The sequence below is a fragment of the Aethalodelphis obliquidens genome, unplaced genomic scaffold (assembly GCF_003676395.1).
Source record: "Aethalodelphis obliquidens isolate GAN/ISIS:26980383/991018 unplaced genomic scaffold, ASM367639v1 scaffold59, whole genome shotgun sequence".
NCBI classification, from domain to species: domain Eukaryota; kingdom Metazoa; phylum Chordata; class Mammalia; order Artiodactyla; family Delphinidae; genus Aethalodelphis; species Aethalodelphis obliquidens.
This window is the reverse complement of record NW_020838003.1, coordinates 10,931,556-10,951,886: the sequence shown is the minus strand read 5'-3', so window position 1 is coordinate 10,951,886 and position 20,331 is coordinate 10,931,556. Positions and strand designations below refer to the sequence as shown.

General features: G+C 38.6%; 1 protein-coding gene across 3 annotated transcripts in view; it reads right to left on the bottom strand.

The window, feature by feature from the left end:
- GPAT3 (glycerol-3-phosphate acyltransferase 3) overlaps positions 1–20,331 on the bottom strand; it is a 57,657-nt gene that overhangs the window by 15,482 nt on the left and 21,844 nt on the right. For all 3 annotated transcript variants that reach the window (XM_027087587.1, XM_027087584.1, XM_027087585.1), the window contains exons 4-6: positions 3,976–4,246; positions 657–731; positions 37–126 (exon numbers count right to left, since the gene is read on the bottom strand). In XM_027087587.1, the coding sequence (XP_026943388.1) occupies positions 37–126; positions 657–731; positions 3,976–4,246 (436 nt within the window). The remainder of the gene's footprint in view (positions 1–36; positions 127–656; positions 732–3,975; positions 4,247–20,331) is intronic.

Here is a 20,331-nt window from a genome sequence, read left to right as displayed (position 1 = left end):
TAGAGAAAGGCTGGCAGGAAGCCAGCAAATACTCACTTGTTATGATAATGAATGGTACCAGAGAGGGCACGAACACAGATCCTGCAGCAAGTCAGGTGCACCAGTTCACTCAGCCGGTTTCTGAGACTGAAGGAAAGAGAAAACATTTTATTGTGCAGCTCTGGGCACTCCTAAGAAACAATACAATAAAAGCTTCAATGTGCTCCTTGACAGCAGCATACAGTTCAATTCTCACTGTCTCGCTGAGGTATTTAGGACAAAACTCTAATGGAAAATAGCTTCCACCCTGACCAACGATAAATCCTGACCAAGGACTAGCATGATAAAATTCCTGCCCAAGAAAGCTGAAGCTTCTTTGGTCTCAGCCTCATTAGCTTGACAATACTACAAGACTCTCTTGCTTTCCTTGAGTCCCTCAGTCCATTTGCTTCCTTCTCTTCATTTCCCATTTTGAAAAGCAACTTCTGTCAATTTAAATGTAAGCATCATGGGAAATCAAATAAGTACTATGAAGATGAAGTGAGTGGCATTTTAATACGCGTGCTGAGGCCATAAATTTGACGCAGTACATAGGAATCACACAAATATTCTCTTTGTGGACACAGCTAAGAAAACGGACAATCCTATTAATGGCTGGGAGGAAGGAAACAGTTCACCTGCTTTCTGGCAGCTGTCCAACCAGGGTAGTTCCTATAACCAAAAAACTGATCCCAACGAAAGCCAAGGTAACCCTGAAAAGGAAAAGAAACAGTAATGCAAAACCTAGTTGAACAGTAGGGGGAAAAGGGAAGGAATATAAAGTTCATAAAAAATTAAACTGTAAATAACTTGAGGAGTATCTACGCTATGCAATATGATGCAGCCATTCAAAGAATCGGGCAAATCTATAGATTCTGACATGGAAGAATGGTTCTTTGTACATTTTGAGAAAAAAAAAAAGAGAAAATTCAAAATAATGTGTAGAGTATGATACCATTTTCAAAATAACACCAAGCACATAACCAGTCTATAGATGCATATAGCAGGCCTGGAAATTTGTTCACAAAACTGCCACGTTCAATCTATGCAATCATCAAAGGGTTAAGTGGGCTAGTGAAGAGAATAAAAGTCTTGCCCTTCTGCTTTCCTGAAGTATTTTTAAAAATTTTTAAAAATATACACATATTAACTTTTTTTTTTTTTTTTTTTTTTATGTGGTATGCAGGCCTCTCACTGTTGTGGCCTCTCCTGCTGCGGAGCACAGGCTCCAGATGCGCAGGCCCAGAGGCCATGGCTCACGGGCCCAGCCGCTCCGCAGCCATGTGGGATCTTCCCGGACCGGGGCACAAACCCGTGTCCCCTACATCGGCAGGCGGACTCTCAACCACTGCGCCACCAGGGAAGCCCTTAACTTCTTATATAATAAAAGAGTTTTATGCTGTATAAAGGAGTCATTTCAGGTTGAAAGTAGTTAACTTACTTTGTTTGAGATACTTTGGTGTGGCATGGTGAGGTTGTAAAAGGAAAATACCTTGCAAAGGTCTGAAAATAACTTGTTTTTCTATGCTTTTTAATGATGGGGGGAAAAGGGCACAATTCAAATTTTTCTCAAAGAAATTTATAGCAAATGACGAGAAAGTTTTACTTAAAGGCTCTTTCATAATAATAGCACCAAGTTATATCACCATGTAGGAATCCTTCCATGCAAATCTAAGTGTGGTTCCTTTGTGTGGTTCTAGATAGCTCAGAAGTTAGTAAACAAGGTGACAGACAATATCTCTCATTTCCACAGACACTTTCTCATTTTTGAAAAGTGCTTTTACTTCCAAAAGGAAAGAGTCATTCTTAGAAATGTAAATAGAATTACTCAAAAAGAAAAAGCTGAGATTTTATACCTTTCAAAATAAATGGGGCTTCCTTATAAAGGCCTTGTTAAGTTGTTAAACCTTGTTAAAGTCTTGGTTTAACACCTTTTGACACAGCGATTTGAAGGTCTGATTCAGTTTTTCTTTGGATGCCATATTTTCATGTCAGTCACTAATGCAATAACTAAATGACTGCTTAATCTCATCCATCGATTACACAAAAGTTTTAAAATAATGTTGTGCCATCTTGTCCTAATGAGAATCACTTGTTCCTACACATTAAATCAGAAGAGGTTATATATTTTAACATGTTTAACAACTGGGTTCAAAACTATTGAACATTTTTATTTGCTAAATTAACAGAAAATTCTGTTTTCCAGTCTCAGTGAGCCAACATGAGAGTTCTCACAGATGACACAAGTTTTCTGCCACAATCTGTGTTGCTTAGGAGCTTTACTGAGATACAATTCACATGTCATACAATTCACCACTTAAAGTGGCAATTCAATACTTTTCGCCACATTCACAGAGTTATTCAACCATCAACACAATTTTAGCACAATCTTTTTTTTAAATGCTCACTTTGCAGCAACTGCTTCTTTTAAAAAGAATTTACAAAGCAATTCTTTCCCATGAAGAGTATGTACTAAGAGTAGGAGCCTCAATTCTGCCATTTTCTTCTTGTTCTTGGCTGCTTATATTACTGAATTATCCTAAATCTGTGGTTTCTTTGCAAAAATCTTTTATGTCACGTATCTATTTCATGAGCATTAATTTAAACTAGATAATAGAATCATATCACTATTTGGTGGGTACCCCCAGCAAGTGAAAGCTAACCAACATATGAGGGCATCTCAAGTACTCTGGGCTGTAAAATCCTCACTCTTTCTTCAGGTTGCCTTGGATACGGTGCCTGACCCATGGACCAAGTGAAGATGTAAGAGCTCATCTATATATTCAACTTTACTGAAATTTCATTTCTTTATAAGGATAAAAATAAAATCAATGGAAGCACTAATTATAAATAGACTAGAAACTTCTAATAAATAAAAGCTGAAACATTTCCCAAACACAACAATGGATAATCTTGTGCATCCCCAGAGTGCATGAACCCCACTTTGGGAACACTGGCTTAATGTTCAAGCAAGTGTGTCCTAATTTCACTTTGTTATCACAGCTGAAATGATTCTCCAAAGACATACCCCAACATCTACACAGTGGCAACATGAGCACAAGAAAAGAGAGAGAGCTTCTTAGAAATGTGCCTTTGCCTACACTTAAGCAATCTCTTCCCACATAATAAATTGGAATGAGGCAAGGATAGGACACCCTAGGGATGGTAAAGAGGTTTCAATTCATGTGCCAATTTTAGTCGGCTGGAAGCAACTGCCTGGAAAGTTGTATTGAAAGCACACCAAGGCCATGTCCAGGGAAATGAAGCAAGACAATCAACAGCAATATCATGCCTGGCACCCGTGCTACTACCTGCCATCACCACGCTAAACAGACCATAACCACTTCATCCCACTGCCCAGTGTCACCTCTTCAACTCACAATCCACACTGTGGCTCCAGTAAACTGGGCTTTGAGGCTACTTCCTCATGAAGGAGCACGCAAACTCAGAACCAAAACGGGGCCCAACTGGTGAACTTTTAATAAGAAAAGTGAGTGATCAAAATTGAACTAGGTGGAACAAATTCACCTTTCCAAATATCCCTCTCCTGTGTGGTAACCACTTTGAGGAATTTTTTTTCTCCTGTGCAGCTATGAATGGCTACAGACCAGCAAAGAGAGGCAGTCACAGTTTGGATGACACTCTGGTGAATGTGAAACTGTAAATACTCTCTCTTCTTTTTTCTAACTTCCTTTTTCTATCCATCCTCAAATTTTCCATGACTGAAAGAGCAACATGGATGCAGTTAACATATACTGGATTCTGAATACACACTTCCATTTGGGAAAAATGTGAGAGAATAAATAATATGTTTTTGTGGAGGTCACGTTTAGTGGTGTTTTCTAAATGGGAAGGGGTGGGTTAGTATCATTAATACTCTCAGGTGGCCATTACATACATGATTTAAAAAGAAAACTGAACCAATTGTACCATCAAGTTACTGGGCAGGAGACGTACCTCAGAGGTAGTAGGACACAGTAGCGCACTATGACGCCCAGCACCCACACCATGGTGAGCTTCGGACTGATGTACTGGAAATTTACATTGGTCCTTGTGAGGAGATTCCATGACACTAGCTCCTCTGAGGAGAACCTCTGGGTCACTTCGTCTTCCACAATGGCTTCCAATCCCTTCTTGGAGAAATAAAACACATCAGACAGCTCAAAGTCCCTTCCTCGCAGACCAGACAGCCCTTTTTCCATGGGTGACTCATCTCTTTGGATAATACCTTAAAAGAAAGCATCAGGACATGAGAAAATGCCATAGGACAGAAGAACAACTGATCAAAGAGGCTACTTTAACTGTGCAGAAGACAAATAACTCTAATGGGTAACATGAAGCAGATTTCAGAAATAAAAGACAAGCAACTGAAGCGGGAAAAGAGGTAAAAATCCCTGAGTCTGCATGAAATGGCTTCTACCCAATGATTTCAATTCATTACAGAGGAATTTGGTCCTCAATAACCCTTTTGCTTGCATCTTCTCCCTACGAATCATTAGCAAAAGAACTCACAGAAACAAACTCTCCCCAAGTATAAATCTAGACTGTGTAGAAACAAATTTATGTTTTCCCCAGATAAAAACTATAAAGCCATAAAGCAAGCAAAATGGCAGAAGGTATTACCACAAATAGCAAAAGTTTGATGTTTTTAATATGTAAAAATTATTTAATAAGAAAAACATAGGCTCCTGCAAAAAAGTAAGCAAAGTTCATGAACTGAATTCATAGAAAAAAGATAAATAGTTAATAAATATTTCAAAGCCTTTTTACTAGTAATCAAAGAAACATGAATCAGACAAAGAGTGGCCTATTTGCATGATCAAATCAGCAACATGTTTCTTTAATGATAAAGTTCAAAGACAGATATGACACAGGTACTCTCATACTCAATTTGTACGAGTGTGGAACTGGGAGCAATTTTGTCAAAATCTGTTTGGCATGAAGAAACTAAAAATAGTTTTGCTGATGAGTCAATAATTCCAATTCTAGGAACCTGTCATAAGAAAATAATCAGAAACGCAGGCAAGAGTGTTCACTGTAGCATTTTCATTATAATAGATCCAGACAGGGACTTCCCTGGTGGCACAGTGGTTAAGAATCCGCCTGCCAATGCAGGGAACATGGGTTCGAGCCCTGGTCCGGGAAGATCCCCCATGCCGTGGAGCAACTAAGCCCAAGCACCAAAACTACTGAGTCTGTGCTCTAGAGCCCGCGAGTCACAGCTACTGAAGCCCGCATGCCTAGAGCCCATGCTCCACAACAAGAGGAACCAATGCAATGAGAAGCCCTTGCTTACCGCAACTAGAGAAAGGCCGCTCGCAGCAACGAAGACCCAACGCAGCCAAAAGTTAATTAATTAATTTTAAAAAATAGACCCAGACAATGAGCTATAGTATATCTATTAATAAAAACTATAATGTTAAGTGAAAAAAGTCAGGATCTAAAACTATGGTTTACTCTTAACTCTATGAAATATATATATAGTAAAAATGTCCAGAAGGAAACATTAAGTGGTTATCTCTGGGCAATAGGACTAGGTTTTCCTCTTTATACTGTTATTGTATTTTCCATAAAGAAAATAATTCAAAGATTTTTTAAAGTAGCATAAGTTTAGTAGATTGAAAAATGACTACTGCCACCCAGTTCTACCCACTGAATAAAAATAATAGATGAGAAGATCTTCAAAATAAAAAGTAGCTATATACACAGTGACATGGCTATCCATTTGTCCCTATGGGGCATATCACAAATGAATTTACTTCTTACATTAATTAGAAAAGTCAAGACTTAAGACATTAAGTTCCCTGAAAGAAGATCCCCTTTGATTTTCTCATTTTTCAGTTTACTAGGAAATCAATGAGGAAAGTGGAGACAGCTATGTTATCTACCCTCTGGAGAACTTGGATGTGCATCTGTAGGAGGAGCTGTAATATACCCATTTTTTGAAGGAATGGCAGCATAATGCACTGGAGTAGAAAGTGAAGAGGATCTGGAATCCAAAGTCAAGTTCTGTTAGGACAACCACCAGCTTGCTCTATGACCAGGGGTAACCAATAAGTCACCTCACTTGGTGTCCTCCTTTATAAAATGGGGGGCAGGGGGCTGGGAAAGTCCTTACAAAGGCTAAAGTTTTCTGATTTTACTTTTGAGTTTTTTGGTGGGTTTTGTTTGGTTTTGCCCACATGCAAAGCTAATACCTAACAACCTTAAGAAGGCCAGCACTAAAGTAAGTTCTTGAATGATCATTAGATTATCTTTTTCAGTAGTGTACTCCAAGTGGTTTAATCTCTCCTCATCTCTGCAAAGGGTTTAATCAGTATTAGAAAATGAACCAAATAGTTTTGCTACTGAATTACCCTCTTGCTCTGTAGGTAATGCAGTACCACTGAGAGCAGGTTACTCAATCCGAGCACTGGCCAATATTTAGCAGTGCAAGAGTTTCATTATTTAGCAATGTATAGACTTTTTTTAATTAAGTCTAGAAGGGAAGAGAAGAACAGTTACTTGGGAAATCACTGAATGAAATACACTGGAGACAGGAGACTGCCCTTCTAAAAAAATAACCTTTTTCAGAAGGACCAGAAATAAAAATACAAGTTCAAGTTGCCTCATATTATTTAACTGAGCCAAGAGAGAAGAGATCTGTAAACAAAAGCCAACCCCTTAGCCACTACACATTTGATGTGCAATGTTTTCTCTGCCCTCTGACCTACTTTATTCTGCGTAACTCAAATAAAATATAACTCAATTTTATATTTTCCTTAAGCCTCTTTTGAAAAGTGTGTGGGTAACTGCAATGTGGGTAACTGACAAAGGATTCATTTCCAGAATATATTAACATACAAAAAATTAATAAGAAAAAGTCAAAGAACTCAGTTAAAAAAATGCTTAAGTATATGGCAAGGAATTCATAAAAAGAGTAAGCCTTAATGACTTACTTACTTTTAAATAAACATTTAAAACGATGTTCAGCTTCCCTATAATCAGAGAAATGCAAAAACCACAATGAGATACTATTTCATACCCATGAAGACCGATGGAAATTTTTAATTGAATAATATCAAGTGTTGGTAAAGACCTGGGACAATGGAATGTAATTAGCACAACCACACTAGAAAACAATTTGGCACTGTCTAGTAAATTTAAAGATATTCACAGCCCAAGACCCAGCAACTCTACTTCCAGGTACACCGCAGGAAGATCTGCGTTTAATAATTGCAAATATACAGAAAAACTGCAGTGATGGTTCACTTTACCCAGATCCACGAACTGCCAACGTTTTGTCACATTTGCTTTACTGTCATATCTCTGTATGTATAAAACAATACTATTTTCTGAACCACTTGAGAATAAATTGCAGACATCATGCCCCTTACCCCAAATATTTCAGCATAGATTTACTTAGGACATGGAGCTTCACTTACTTAACCACAGTACTTTTTTTTTTTTTTTTTTTTGGCCTTGCCGCGGCGCTTGCGGGATCTTGATTCCCCAACCAGAGATTGAACCAGGGCCATGGCAGTGAAAGCACCAAGTCCTAACTGCTGGACCACCAGGGAACTCCCATAACCACTGTACAATTATCAAAATGAGGAAAGTTGACATTACTGCAACACTAGTATCTACAAACCTTATTCAAATTCTAACAATGGTACCAATATCTTTCACAGCACTTTTTTCCTGGTCCAGGATTCAACCCAGGATTGTACAATACCTTTACATGTCGTCTCTGTAGTCTCCTATTATATGAAAAGTTTCCTCAGCCTTTCTTTGTTTTTCAAGATACTGACATTTCTTAAGAGCACAAGCCATTTATTTTGTAGAATGTCTCAATCTGGGTTAACGTGATGTCTCTTCATGCTTAGATGCAGGTTGTACACTTTGGGCAGGAATACTGTGTAAGTGATGCTGTATCCTTCTCAGTGCATCCCATGGGGAGGCACTGATGTCACTTTGTCCCATGATTTGTGACGTTTAATTTTGACCACTTGGTTTAAGGTAGTCAGTGCTTACAGGGTTCCCCCACTGTGAAGTTACTATTTTTCTCTTTTTGATTAATAAATGGATAATTATTACCTATAGGTATCTATAAAAGGGAGATGCTTTGAAACTACGGAAATATCCTGCTCCTCACACTTTCACCCCAAATAAATTGGTATTATGTGGTTTTTTTTTTTGTTTTTTTTTTTTTTGCGGTACGCGGGCCTCTCACTGCTGTGGCCTCTCCCGTTGCGGAGCACAGGCTCCGGACGCGCAGGCTCAGCGGCCATGGCTCACACGCCCAGCCGCTCTGCGGCATGTGGGATCTTCCCGGACCGGGGCACGAACCCTCGTCCCATGCATCGGCAGGCAGACTCTCAACCACTGCGCCACCAGGGAAGCCCTATGTGTCTTTTAAAATAGTATTTTCTCTCTCCTTCATTCCTTCCACATTTATTATTTGGTATTCCACTTTAAGGAAGAGCTTTTCCTTATATTCTAGAGAGCTTCTTATAAAATTGTACACAAACAGGCATATATAAGAACATCTTGCCACATTGTTTATAATAGCAAAATAGTGGAATCAATACGAAGGTTCATTCAATAGGTGGATATACAGCAATGTACACAAATATCGGGACTTCCCTGGAGGTCCGGTGGTTAAGACTCTGCGCTTCCACTGCAGGGGTCACGGGTTTGATCCCTGGTTGGGGAACTAAGATCCCACATGCCACCCACATGGCGTGGCCAAGAAAAATTTAATTTAATTTAATTTTAAAAATATATATACAAATATCGAATCATTATGTTGTACACCTGAAACTAATATAATGTTATATGTCAATTATACGTAAATAAATGGAAGCTCATATTTTTTAAAATGGATGTATGAAGTATATACTACACAGCAGTTAAAAGAAATTAACTAAAATTTACCAAATTAGATAATACGCAAATATCAGAAGGAACAAACATTTCAGAGTAATATGTGAAAGGTGATATTTTTATAGAGTTTGAATAATGCAAAACAATAAATACTATGTATTGTTTAAGAATACATACATGTATTGGGGAAGTATGAAAATATGCATAAAAATAATAAACATCAAAATCAGAGTAGTAGTTTCAGGTTTGGCAGGGCAATGGAATCAGGGAGGGATAAACAGGAGAATTTGTTTTGTAAAGCTTTATTTATTAAATTAGGTGGTGGCTACACATGTGCTATAACCAAGAAAAAGAAAAAGAAAAGTTACATGGAACTGACAATTGTTCCCAAGATGAAGCTCTATATTGTAAGAGAGCAGGTACTAGCTTAAGAGCTCTTTAATAAGGCACACAAAATCTGAAATTAGGTATTATAAAATTAGATGTCAAAAGAAGCACTACTGAATTTATAATGTTACTTCCTTCTTAAATATTGACTACTGGAGGGTCAGAAATACTGACTGAATTCACCCTAAGTATGAACTTCTAACAGGAAAAAATATTCAATTCACTCCACATATAGGGGATACTCACTATGTATCAGGCATCAAAATACACCTTAGAAAGAGGAAATACTTCTTTTGACACCAAAAAATGATAATAAGTAGACCAAAAGTCTTCAAAATATAGATATAAGTACATATCAGGTTTAACTAGCACAGACAGTTTCTATACTGGTTTTATTGTCATTAAGGAAAACTCGTTATTATTAATAAATTAATCCTGATCCTTCAGAGCAACCCACAGATCTTAAATTGGTAAAACCCTGATTCTAGAAAATATTTCCTTTTGTTTCGCAAGTTAACCTCAAAAAGGGAAAGCCATAAACATTTGAACTTTGTCCTTAACCAGTGCTTTGGCCAACACGACAAGGTTCATGCTTGGATGAAAATAAAATTAGAACAATTATATCTAATGCAAGAGATGAATTGCACAAGCTGCCTGTGCCACCTGCCTTGAGCAAGTCACTGGTACATAAATAATACCAGCTATGAAAGGCCTGTTAAAAGAAATGGAGGCTGAAGTTAAAACCATCTCAAATATAATTAACTCTAAATTAGCTGAGTGAACTATTGGAATAACTGCCCATTTATAAATCACACTACTTTTTCTATCTTCCAGCTGTAAAGTATGCTTTCTAGGTCAGCAATTACGGAAAATCAGGGTCCACCACAGACCAAAGGTGGATACAGCAGGCTTATGTATAGAAGTTGATCCTTAACCTACCAATAGGCTATATTCCAAAAGTCAGAAGCTCAGAGTTTAAAACACACTCTCTCATGGAAACTTTGAATTAGTCTGTTTGAGCTAGAGTCCTATCCAATCATAAGCCTAATTAACCCAAAATATACGTGATCATATAGTAGCAGTACCATGAAATAGAAATCTCCTTTAGCACTATTTCCACAGGAAATTTAAAAATTAAATCTGGCTTGGAATCAACAAAAACAAAACAAAAAACTTCCTTGTCTTGTAGTGACTTAGAGGGCGCATTAGGGGCACTTTCTGGGACACTGATAATGTTCTATTTCTTGATCTAGGTGAGAGGTCCATGAGTACATTTACTTTGGGAAATCCATCAAGTTGTACATTTATAATTTTATACTCTTGTCTATGTATATTATGCTTCAATTTTGTAAAAATTGTACTTGAGATCTGCTGTACAGTATGGCCTATAGTTAACAATACTGTATTGTACACTTAAAATTTTGTTGAGAGGGTAGATCTTATGTGAAGTGTTTTTACCACAATTTTAGAAAAAAAAAGAATTGAAGGAGACAATATCTGTTAATCCCCTATTTCCATGATTTACCTATTATAGGATTAAATAAATACTAAATAGTATTAAATAAGTACTTAAATAAATACGTCCCTTAAAAAAAAAAGTTTACTCTATATCCCCCTACCCAATTATTAAGCAATTGGGCAGGAAGGAGTTTACCTCTCCCAGCTCCAACTAGTGGTGGCAAGGTCCTTTTTCTGCTATGAGAATCTCCTCTGAGGGTCTCCAGTTCTTGGCAAGAAAGCCAGACCTACATTCTTCCCTCCCATGCCCCAATATCCTTCCTGATCCATAAATGTGATTGGCCTGATTAAAGAGACCAGGGTAAAGTAGCTGTAAAGATTAATTGTATGTGGGCTTCCCTGGTGGCGCAGTGGTTGACGGTCCTCCTGCCAATGCAGGGGACATGGGTCCGAGCCCTGGTGCAAGAAGATCCCACATGCTGCGGAGTAACTAAGCCCGTGCGCCACAACTACTGACCCTGTGCTCTAGAGCCCGCAAGCCACAACTACTGAGCCCGTGCACCACAACTACTGAAGCCTGTGCACCTAGAGCCCATGCTCTGCAACAAGAGAAGCCACCACAATGAGAAGTCCGTGCACCACAACGAAGAGTAGCCCCCGCTCGCCGCAACTAGAGAAAGCCAGCGTGCAGCAACAAAGACTCAACGCAGCCAAAAATAAGTAAATAAATTTATTTTTTAAAAAAAGATTAACTGTATGCGGTTGGGGCTGGGGAGTGGGGTGGATCAGAGCAGCTGGGATTAAAGAGCGGAAATATTCAGTGCCAGCCTCCGGAGAGATAAGACCCATGTTCAATCCCTTAGGCATAGTTCAAGGTCCTGATACAATTCTAACAAGCCAGAGCGAAGGACAGATCCCTGAACAGACCACTGAGCTCTGTCCTCATTCTTCTCCAGTTCATTAATCATCATAGATATTAACACACTAATGAACGCATCAACTACGCAGTCCCCCAACTACACAGGTTTCCAGTCCACTTTTTGCCATCTTTTTTCAAAATAATTTACCATCGCAAGGCTAAGCTTGAGATATACCATGTGCAAAAAATTCCCTGGGCCGTTAGTCAAGTTACAATTTCCAGCACATAAATTAGGTGATTTGACTATGCTTATTTCACAGTGAATCCTTTGTGTTCCTGACTACCACTGTTCTCCTTCCTAAGTATTTTTTAAAACTCCAGTTTACTGTTATTAACTTAGTTAAGTGTAATAATGGTATCCAGATTATGTATTTAAAAAGTCAGATTTTTGAGATGCATACTAAGGTACTTAGAGGCAAAATGACATAATATCTAGTTTTAAAATACTCCCACAAAAGGACATTCATTAAGGTGAGAGTACGGGGGATGGGGGTATGGGATGAATTGGGAGACTGGGGTTGACATATAACACTATTGATACTATGTGTAAAATAGATAACTAATGAGAACCTACTGTACAGCACAAGGAGCTCTACTCAGTGTTCTCTGGGTACCTAAATGGGAAGGAAATCCAAAAAAGAGGGGATACATGTGTATGTATAGCTGATTCACTTTGCTGTACAGTAGAAACTAACACAACATTGTAAAGCAACTATACTCCAATAAAAATTTTTAAAATGAGTCACTACAATTATACATTAAAATACATGACAGCACACACACAAAAAAGTGAGAATACAATGTTTCTGATTGCTTATCTGTATTCTCTGATTTTCGACATTGCTCACATACTACATCTGTAATTAAACTTTTAATTAAATAAAATACTTCCACAAAGAAAAAACTGAAAAAAAGGATAGATAAAGCAAATTCTTGTTGAATTAGGGTGATGGCTATAAGGGAATTAACTGTACTATTCTCTTTACTTTTTAAAACTGAATACTGTATTTTCTTTTTAATCTGTTTAAGAAACTCATTTGAAATGTCAGTTTAGCTGGGAATCAATTTCCTCATCTAAATCTCATTCATTCGTTCATTCAGTCATTACAGAGAGAGTTCCAGGTCAGGCACTAAAATATTCAATACACAGATGGGAGAGGGAAAAACTCAGTAATTCTCAAGCATGGCTGCACATTAGAATATCTTTGGAATCTACAAAAGTAAAGACATCAGGGTCCAATCCCAAATCAACTAAATTAAAATAACTACACTTTTTAAAATATATAGGAATGGGGGAAAAACTATAAGGAAAGATATCAAAATATTAGGTCTTTTCTGGGTAATAGATTTCATGTGGGTAACTTTTAATTTTCTTATACATCTGCAACGTCTAATTTTTCAGTAAAGTATATGTATTATTTTACATAGTGAGAGAAAAGTACTAAAAATGCTATTGTTAATAAACAAAACGAGGGCTTCCCTGGTGGCGCAGTGGTTGAGAGTCCGCCTGCCGATGCAGGGGACACAGGTTCGTGCCCCGGTCCAGGAAGATCCCACATGCCGCGGGGCGGCTGGGCCCACGAGCCATGGCCACTGAGCCTGCGCATCCGGAGCCTGTGCTCCGCAACAGGAGAGGCCACAACAGTGAGAGGCCCGCGTACCGCAAAAAAAACCAAAAAACAAAAAAACCCAAAATGAGATATGTACTACTACTTACCCACCACATGGCTATAATTAAAAGGGCCAAAACTACCAAGCACTGAAGAGGCTATAGAATGCAGACACAGCTCTCAGAGTGTACAACCATTTTGGAATACCATTTAGCAGTTTCCAACAGTTAAACACACTTGTTTACCCTATGACCTGGCAATTCCACTTCAAGGTATGTACCCAAGAAAAACAAGTAAATAGGTTCACAACAATGGTCATAGCAGTTTTATTCCTAACAGCTAAAAAATGTAAAATAACCCAAATGTCAATCAACACAATAATGGGTAAACAAATTTTTATGTATTTGTATAAAGAAATACTCCACAACAATTAAAAAAAAAATCCACTGATTCATGTAACACGGAGAAATCTCATAAACATTATGCTGCTTGAAAAAAACACAAAAGAGCCCATTCTATATGATTTCATTTATGTGAATTTCAAAAAAATAGGAAAAACTAATTGATAATGACAGAAATCAAAAGAGAGGTTACAATGAGGACTGAGGGATGAGTCACGCCTACTAGGCAGGGCCTGAGAGAACTGTGAGATCATGAATATGTTCGGCTGAATCTGGGTGGTAGTCACATTGGTTTACAAGTATGTAAAAATTCATCTTGTTGAACAGTTGATATTTGTGCAGTTTAATGTATGTTAATTATGCCTCAATTTTGGGGGGGAATCAGAAAACTGTTACAGGGACTTCCCTGGTGGTCCAGTGGGTAAGACTCCACGCTCCCAATGCAGGGGACCCAGGTTCAATCCCTGGTCAGGGAACTAGATCCCGCATGCTGCAACTAAGGGTCTGCCTGACGCAACAAAGATCCCGTGAGCCGCAACGAAGACCCAGTGCAGCCTAAATAAATAAATAAATATTTTTTTTAAAGAAAACTGTTACATTTAAGAGTCTTCACAACTTTTAGCTATAATCCCAATTAGAGGCTCTAGCCAATCATACCTACCCTTCCCACGAATAATTTTTGTCTTCCTTCCTAAACTAAAAAGACAACTGACATTTATTGAATGCTTCCTGATGCCAGACTGTGTGCTAAACCCTTGACATGTACACTCATGTAATCCCCATAATCCTATGAGGTATTGTCTATTATCCCCATTTTACAGACTAGGAAACTAAGGCTCAGGATGATTGGGTAACTTACCTGGAGCCATGGGGAGAGAAAGGAATAGAACCAGCATTTGAAACCAAGTCTGTGACTCCAAAACCAAATGTTCTCTCATATTCTAAACATTCAAATTCCATGTCACTCTGTCCAACAGTTGCTCTTTGACAAACCTCAAAGATGTAAGATCTTTCCCATCAACTCCACACCAGCCCCAGTTCTTCCTTGCTAAAGAGAAGCCCTGAGTAGCACTTCTACTGAGTATCTGTCCTACCTTTGAAGGAAGAAATGGAACTTTGATATGGGAAAACCTATAAGTGGCCTCCACCTGTCATTAATCTGGACACGCACTTGTCACTGACTGATTTAGGCTTAATCATCCCTCCCAGGAAGCAGGAACTCAAGTCACTGGTTTTTTTTTTTTCATCTAGGGCAGGAATCTTTTACAGCCTGGAGCACACCCCATTAGGTCTTCCTACAATAAGCCCAATAGAAAACAGCCCCTGGGCAGTGGTCCATTTAATACTCCCTCAGTTTGTAGTTCAGCCAGGTCCAAGTTGCCCAAGGAGGCTGTTCTGTCCAATCTGTGATTCAGCACGCAGATGTCCTGCTGGTATCCTTCCTCTTCAAGTCCTCTCTGAGGCAGAAGCAGCTGCCCCAGGCACCTTGCAGGCTAGTCAAGGTTTAGAAAGGATAATCACCCTTGACGTTTTATTGTTGTCACTGTTAGGGTTTATTCTAAAGTCATTTACCTCTGTTATATCCTCATTAACCTGGACGGTCACCCAGCCAAGGTTTGTAGAAAACAGCCTCTATACAACCTGCTATATCCTCAGCCATGACTCTACATTGAGTTCAAGGTCTCTGAGCCAAAGACAGATTGACTGTAAAACTAAGAAGGTTAAGCTTCAGTCTCCTCACCTGCACGGCCCCTTCCAAGCTCCCACACCTAATTTTGTGTATTCTTTTTCTTAAAGAGAGTCTCCAAATTGTATAAGCTTCAGGCCCCCACAACCTGGATTGGTCCCCACCTCTGAATCAAAATATCATTTTGTTGCTACAAGCGACAGATCTATGTTAACCCCTCACCCTACAACCTAAAATGATTTAGAAGAAGAAATACTTAGGATGAGAGAAACATGTTATTACCAGCAAGTATTAGAACACTGAGAGTTCACAGACACACATTAACATCTTTCTGCTTAGTTTCACCTATTATTGATAATATTTTATCTATTTGATTGTCAAATTAGCAATATACTTGTAAGAGGGGTTGCTGTTGGCTAGGTCATTTTTTGGTTGCTGTTTTAAGGTTTGAAGTTTATCTCTTCTTGGAAGTAGAGAGATCGGTAAGGATGAAAAACAAAAATATGAATACAATGCAAACTGAAGGAAAAAAAACCTCACTACATAAAAGTTTCACAAGTGTCCCTGCTTTAGAATGAGACTTGTATGTACCATATAACAGGTCCATAAAAAGAAAAGGGGGCAAAAATCAGCAGAACTATCATGACCCATGATATACATGAAATGTGCTCAAAATAAATACTGACTTAGCATCTCCTTTGGTTCCCTAAGAGCTACTCAATCATGATTGCCTAGTTTTTAAAAAAGCTTTAGAGTTATGAAACTACTCGTGCTCCCCTCCCCCAGTAATGCTTCCCCAGTTGGCACATTTAAGAGTCACATTCAACTTTCTTTTTTCACATGAAAAGGGTAAAGTTTACTTTAAACACCTACACATCCCACTAGTTAATCCAAGTAAGAAAAACAAAATAAGGACAGGGGAGAAAGTCCACATATAATACAAAATAAGAATTTACAAAGAAGAAATAACATAAACAGAAAAGTATAAAAATCATAAGAAACGACGTTGCACAAAGTCCTATGCAAATGAATATAATAAAAAGCTAGTCAAAATGGATAGCTTTCTAACTAAGAAAACATTACTAATACTGACACCAAGAGATGAATGCTCTAAACGATGCGGGGGACGGTTCAGGCGGTAATGTGAGTGCTGGGGAGCAGCAGATGAAGCTTTGCGCGACCACCGCTCATCTCTTGCTGTGTGGCCCAATTCCTAACGGGCCTCATACCCGGGGATTGGGGACCCCTGCTCTAAAGAGAACCATTTTCACAAATGCAGTAATGTTGTGAGGAGTAAGGAAACTTTACCTGTCCCAGACCCGAACCGTTTTACAATGAATTTTACCAAACCTTTAAATCTGAGAAGAAAGGGCATAAAGGGGGAAGGAAGGAAGTAAGTAGGTAGCTAATACACTAATCTCAAATATAAGGATCAATTGCAAAAATCCTAACTCCAATTTTGGCACAGTTTCCAGCACATATTATGACCAAGCAGTGTTTAGTCCATAAACACAAAGATGACTCTAATATTAAGCTATTAATGTAATTTACCATAATATGCCTAAGGGGGTGGGAGGAATACTCATCACCAAATATACTGAAAAGCACGACAAATTCAACATTCATTCCTGATTTACAAAACAAGCATCAAGAAGTATTTCCCATAAGATGGAAAACTAGATCAAAGCCAACCTGATGCTTACAGGGAAGACGCTGCAGGCACTACAGCCTGTCCCCAGCAGGAACAGCAGCTAACACCACTGCTAGTCAATGCTGTATTGGGGTAGCAGCCAGCACAATTAGACAAGGGAAAGAAATGAAGTATAAACTGGAAAAGAAATAAAATACAAACTAAAGTTGAATAAGAAGTGGTAAAACTATCACTACTAAGATAAAATAGCTGCATGCCTGAAAAAAAAAAAGGAAATCTGAAACCTACATAAGTAGAATTCTTACTTTTTTATATCCTTCTGCCTTACTAAAATCAAAGCTTTCCAATATACAAATAACAATCAGTTAGAAGATATGATGGAAGAAGAGACTTCATTTATAATATCTACTGGAATTATAAACTTAAGAGGAAATGGACACTGTCTAAGGAAAACTTTCAAACACCTCTGGAGGGTACAAAGAAACACCTAAACAAATGGAAAGATGTAATGTTCTTGGAGAAGAAGACTCAACACAGATAAGGTCAAACCACCCTCAGTAAACTTATAAATTTACCACAATGCCAATAAAAATAGATAGTTGTATTTCCTCTGGAACATAGACAAGCTGAATGTCAAGACCATACGGATCATAAGCAAGAATTCACAAGACAGTTCTGTAAGGAAAAGCAATGAGAACAACGATCCCTGCCAGATATTAAAATGTCAATAATTAAAACAACGTACCAGTACATGAGAAGACAAGTAAACACTGCAGAATAGAAAGTTCAGGAATAGATCCAAAACTATACTAGAATTCAGGAAATTATTAAGGTTGCATCACAAATCATCTGGGTAGAGATGGGCTTTTTAATAGACAGTGTTGCAACATCTGGATAGCCATCTGGACAAATACACCAGAATAAAAGAATCAAATATTTAAATTGTTTTTTTTAAAGCCATAAAAGTAGTCAAAGAAAACACTGGAAAATTCCCTTAAGACTTGGCAGAGGGAAGACTTTTCCTACTAAAAAAACTAAAAATCCAGAAGCTATAGAGAGAAAATATTGATAAATTTGACTACATAAAGATGAAAAATATCGGACTTCCCTGGAGGCTCAGTGGTTAAGAATCCGCCTGCCAATGCAGGGGACACGGGTTTGAGCCCTGGTCCCAGGAGATCCCACATGCTGTGGAGCAAATAAGCCTGTGCGCCACAACTACTGAGCCGGTGCTCTAGAGTCTGAGCCACAACTACTGAGTCCGCGTGCCACAACTACTGAAGCTCGCATGCCCAGAGCCCATGCTCCACAACAAGAGAAACCACTGCAATGAGAAGCCCGCGCACCGCAATGAAGAGTAGCCCCCGCTCGCCGCAACTAGAGAAAGCCTGTGTGCAGCAACGAAGACCCAAAGCAGCTAAAAATAAATAAATAAATTTATTAAAAGAAGAAAATATCTGCATAGTAAGAAGCATGATAAGCAAAGGGGAAAATACAATTGCAAACTGAAAGCAGTATTTTTATCTCAGCACAGACAAAAGCTAATTAATCACTTTAATATATGAGAAGGTCCCAGAAATCAAAGTGAAACAGAAATCAAGAGAGAGAGAAAAATGGGCAAAAGAAAAGAAAAGAAAAATTGCCAAAAGACAGTTTCCAGAAAAAGAAATACAAATGGCCCTTAAATATAAAATGTGTACCAAATCACACTCTCTATAAAAGAGATGCAAATTAAGAGTAACATGAGTTTCCACTTCTCACCCATCAGACTGGTACAAACCCAAAAGTTTGACATACATTTACAGCATTGGTGAAGCTGTGGGGAAAGAGGCACTTCCATACACCCCTAGTGGAAGTACAAATAGTACAACCATTAATGAAGGGTGATTTGGCCATCAATCAAAATTACAAATGCTCTCTGACAGAGCAATCCCATTCATGTCACAGATTTATGTTACACGTATTTCATGTTACAAATAGTGTGAATCGCCACATATTTTTTGATAGCAAGAGGTGGAGAACTACAGGTAAGAAACCATTTGCATTGATGTAATGAAATTTCTTGTAGCTGTTAAAAAAAAAGAAACTTTCTAAGTAATAATATGGAAAGGACTATAGGCTATAAGTGAAAAACTGGCTCAGAGTAGTGTTTACTGTACATCATCTTTGGTATTAGCAACTGAAGAAAATAACAAACATTTCCATTACAATAGCACGTTTGAGGTCACATAAAGAACCACTGGAACATCCATAAGACACTAACATGGCATAGAGGTAGAAAGTAACGGCTGGAAGCTACACGTATCAAAGCACATGTTTTTAAATTGCTATGATTTTTGTACCATGTGAATGTAAATACTACCTATGCCAGAAAGTTTTTAAAAGATGTGTAAACCCAAATTTAAAATGTTTACACAAGAACTTGCACACACATATCCTTTGTGTGTCCTCTGCTGGCTCTCCCAGAATCCCATCAGTCTGATGGCTCAGCCTATGCAGAACTGCAAAGATGCAACAAAGTGAAACCGTACTACGATCTCTTTCCACATAAACCAGTGTCATCCCTGCATTTCAAATCTTACCCTAAAATACGTAATTTCTACGTTAGCTTTAGAAGTCCCTAATAACCCCGCCACCACCTCACATGTGTAGACACTCACAGAAAAGCAGTTTACAGATAAGGTATTCACTGTTTTTATTTCTGAAAAAGAGTTGATAGAAAACATCTATTGAAAAATATAGCACAAAAGAGTATCAGTGGACAGAGGAATGAGGAGAGAGAAAATATAGAGTTAGAACTGTCTCTCCTCTGAGTTTCCACTCTCTTTTCCCTGGTTGATCTTCATCTGGTTCATTTATCTCTTCCTGCCCCCCTTTTTTCTCTAGCCTCTATAAATGTCTTTCACTCAGTGAGTTCATTCAATCTACCATTTCAACTTCCACCCTCTGCAAATAATTCCCAAATGTACATCTATAGTCCTGACTTCTTCCCCAAGGCTCACATGTTTTTTTTTGTTTGTTTTGGTTTTTTTTTGTTTTGCAGTACGCGGGCCTCTCACTGCTGTGGCCTCTCCCGTTGCGGAGCACAGGCTCCGGACGTGCAGGCTCAGCGGCCATGACTCACGGGCCAGGCCACTCCGCAGCATGTGGGATCTTCCCGGACCGGGGCACGAACCCACGTCCCCTGCATCGGCAGGCGGACTCTCAACCACTGCACCACCAGGGAAGCCCCAAGGCTCACATTTTTATATGGCTGCACAGACCCTCCACCTCTGCACCAGCCCCATGGCTCTGGTTCAAGGCCCCAATGCCTTCCAGAATGGCTTTCCATCTAC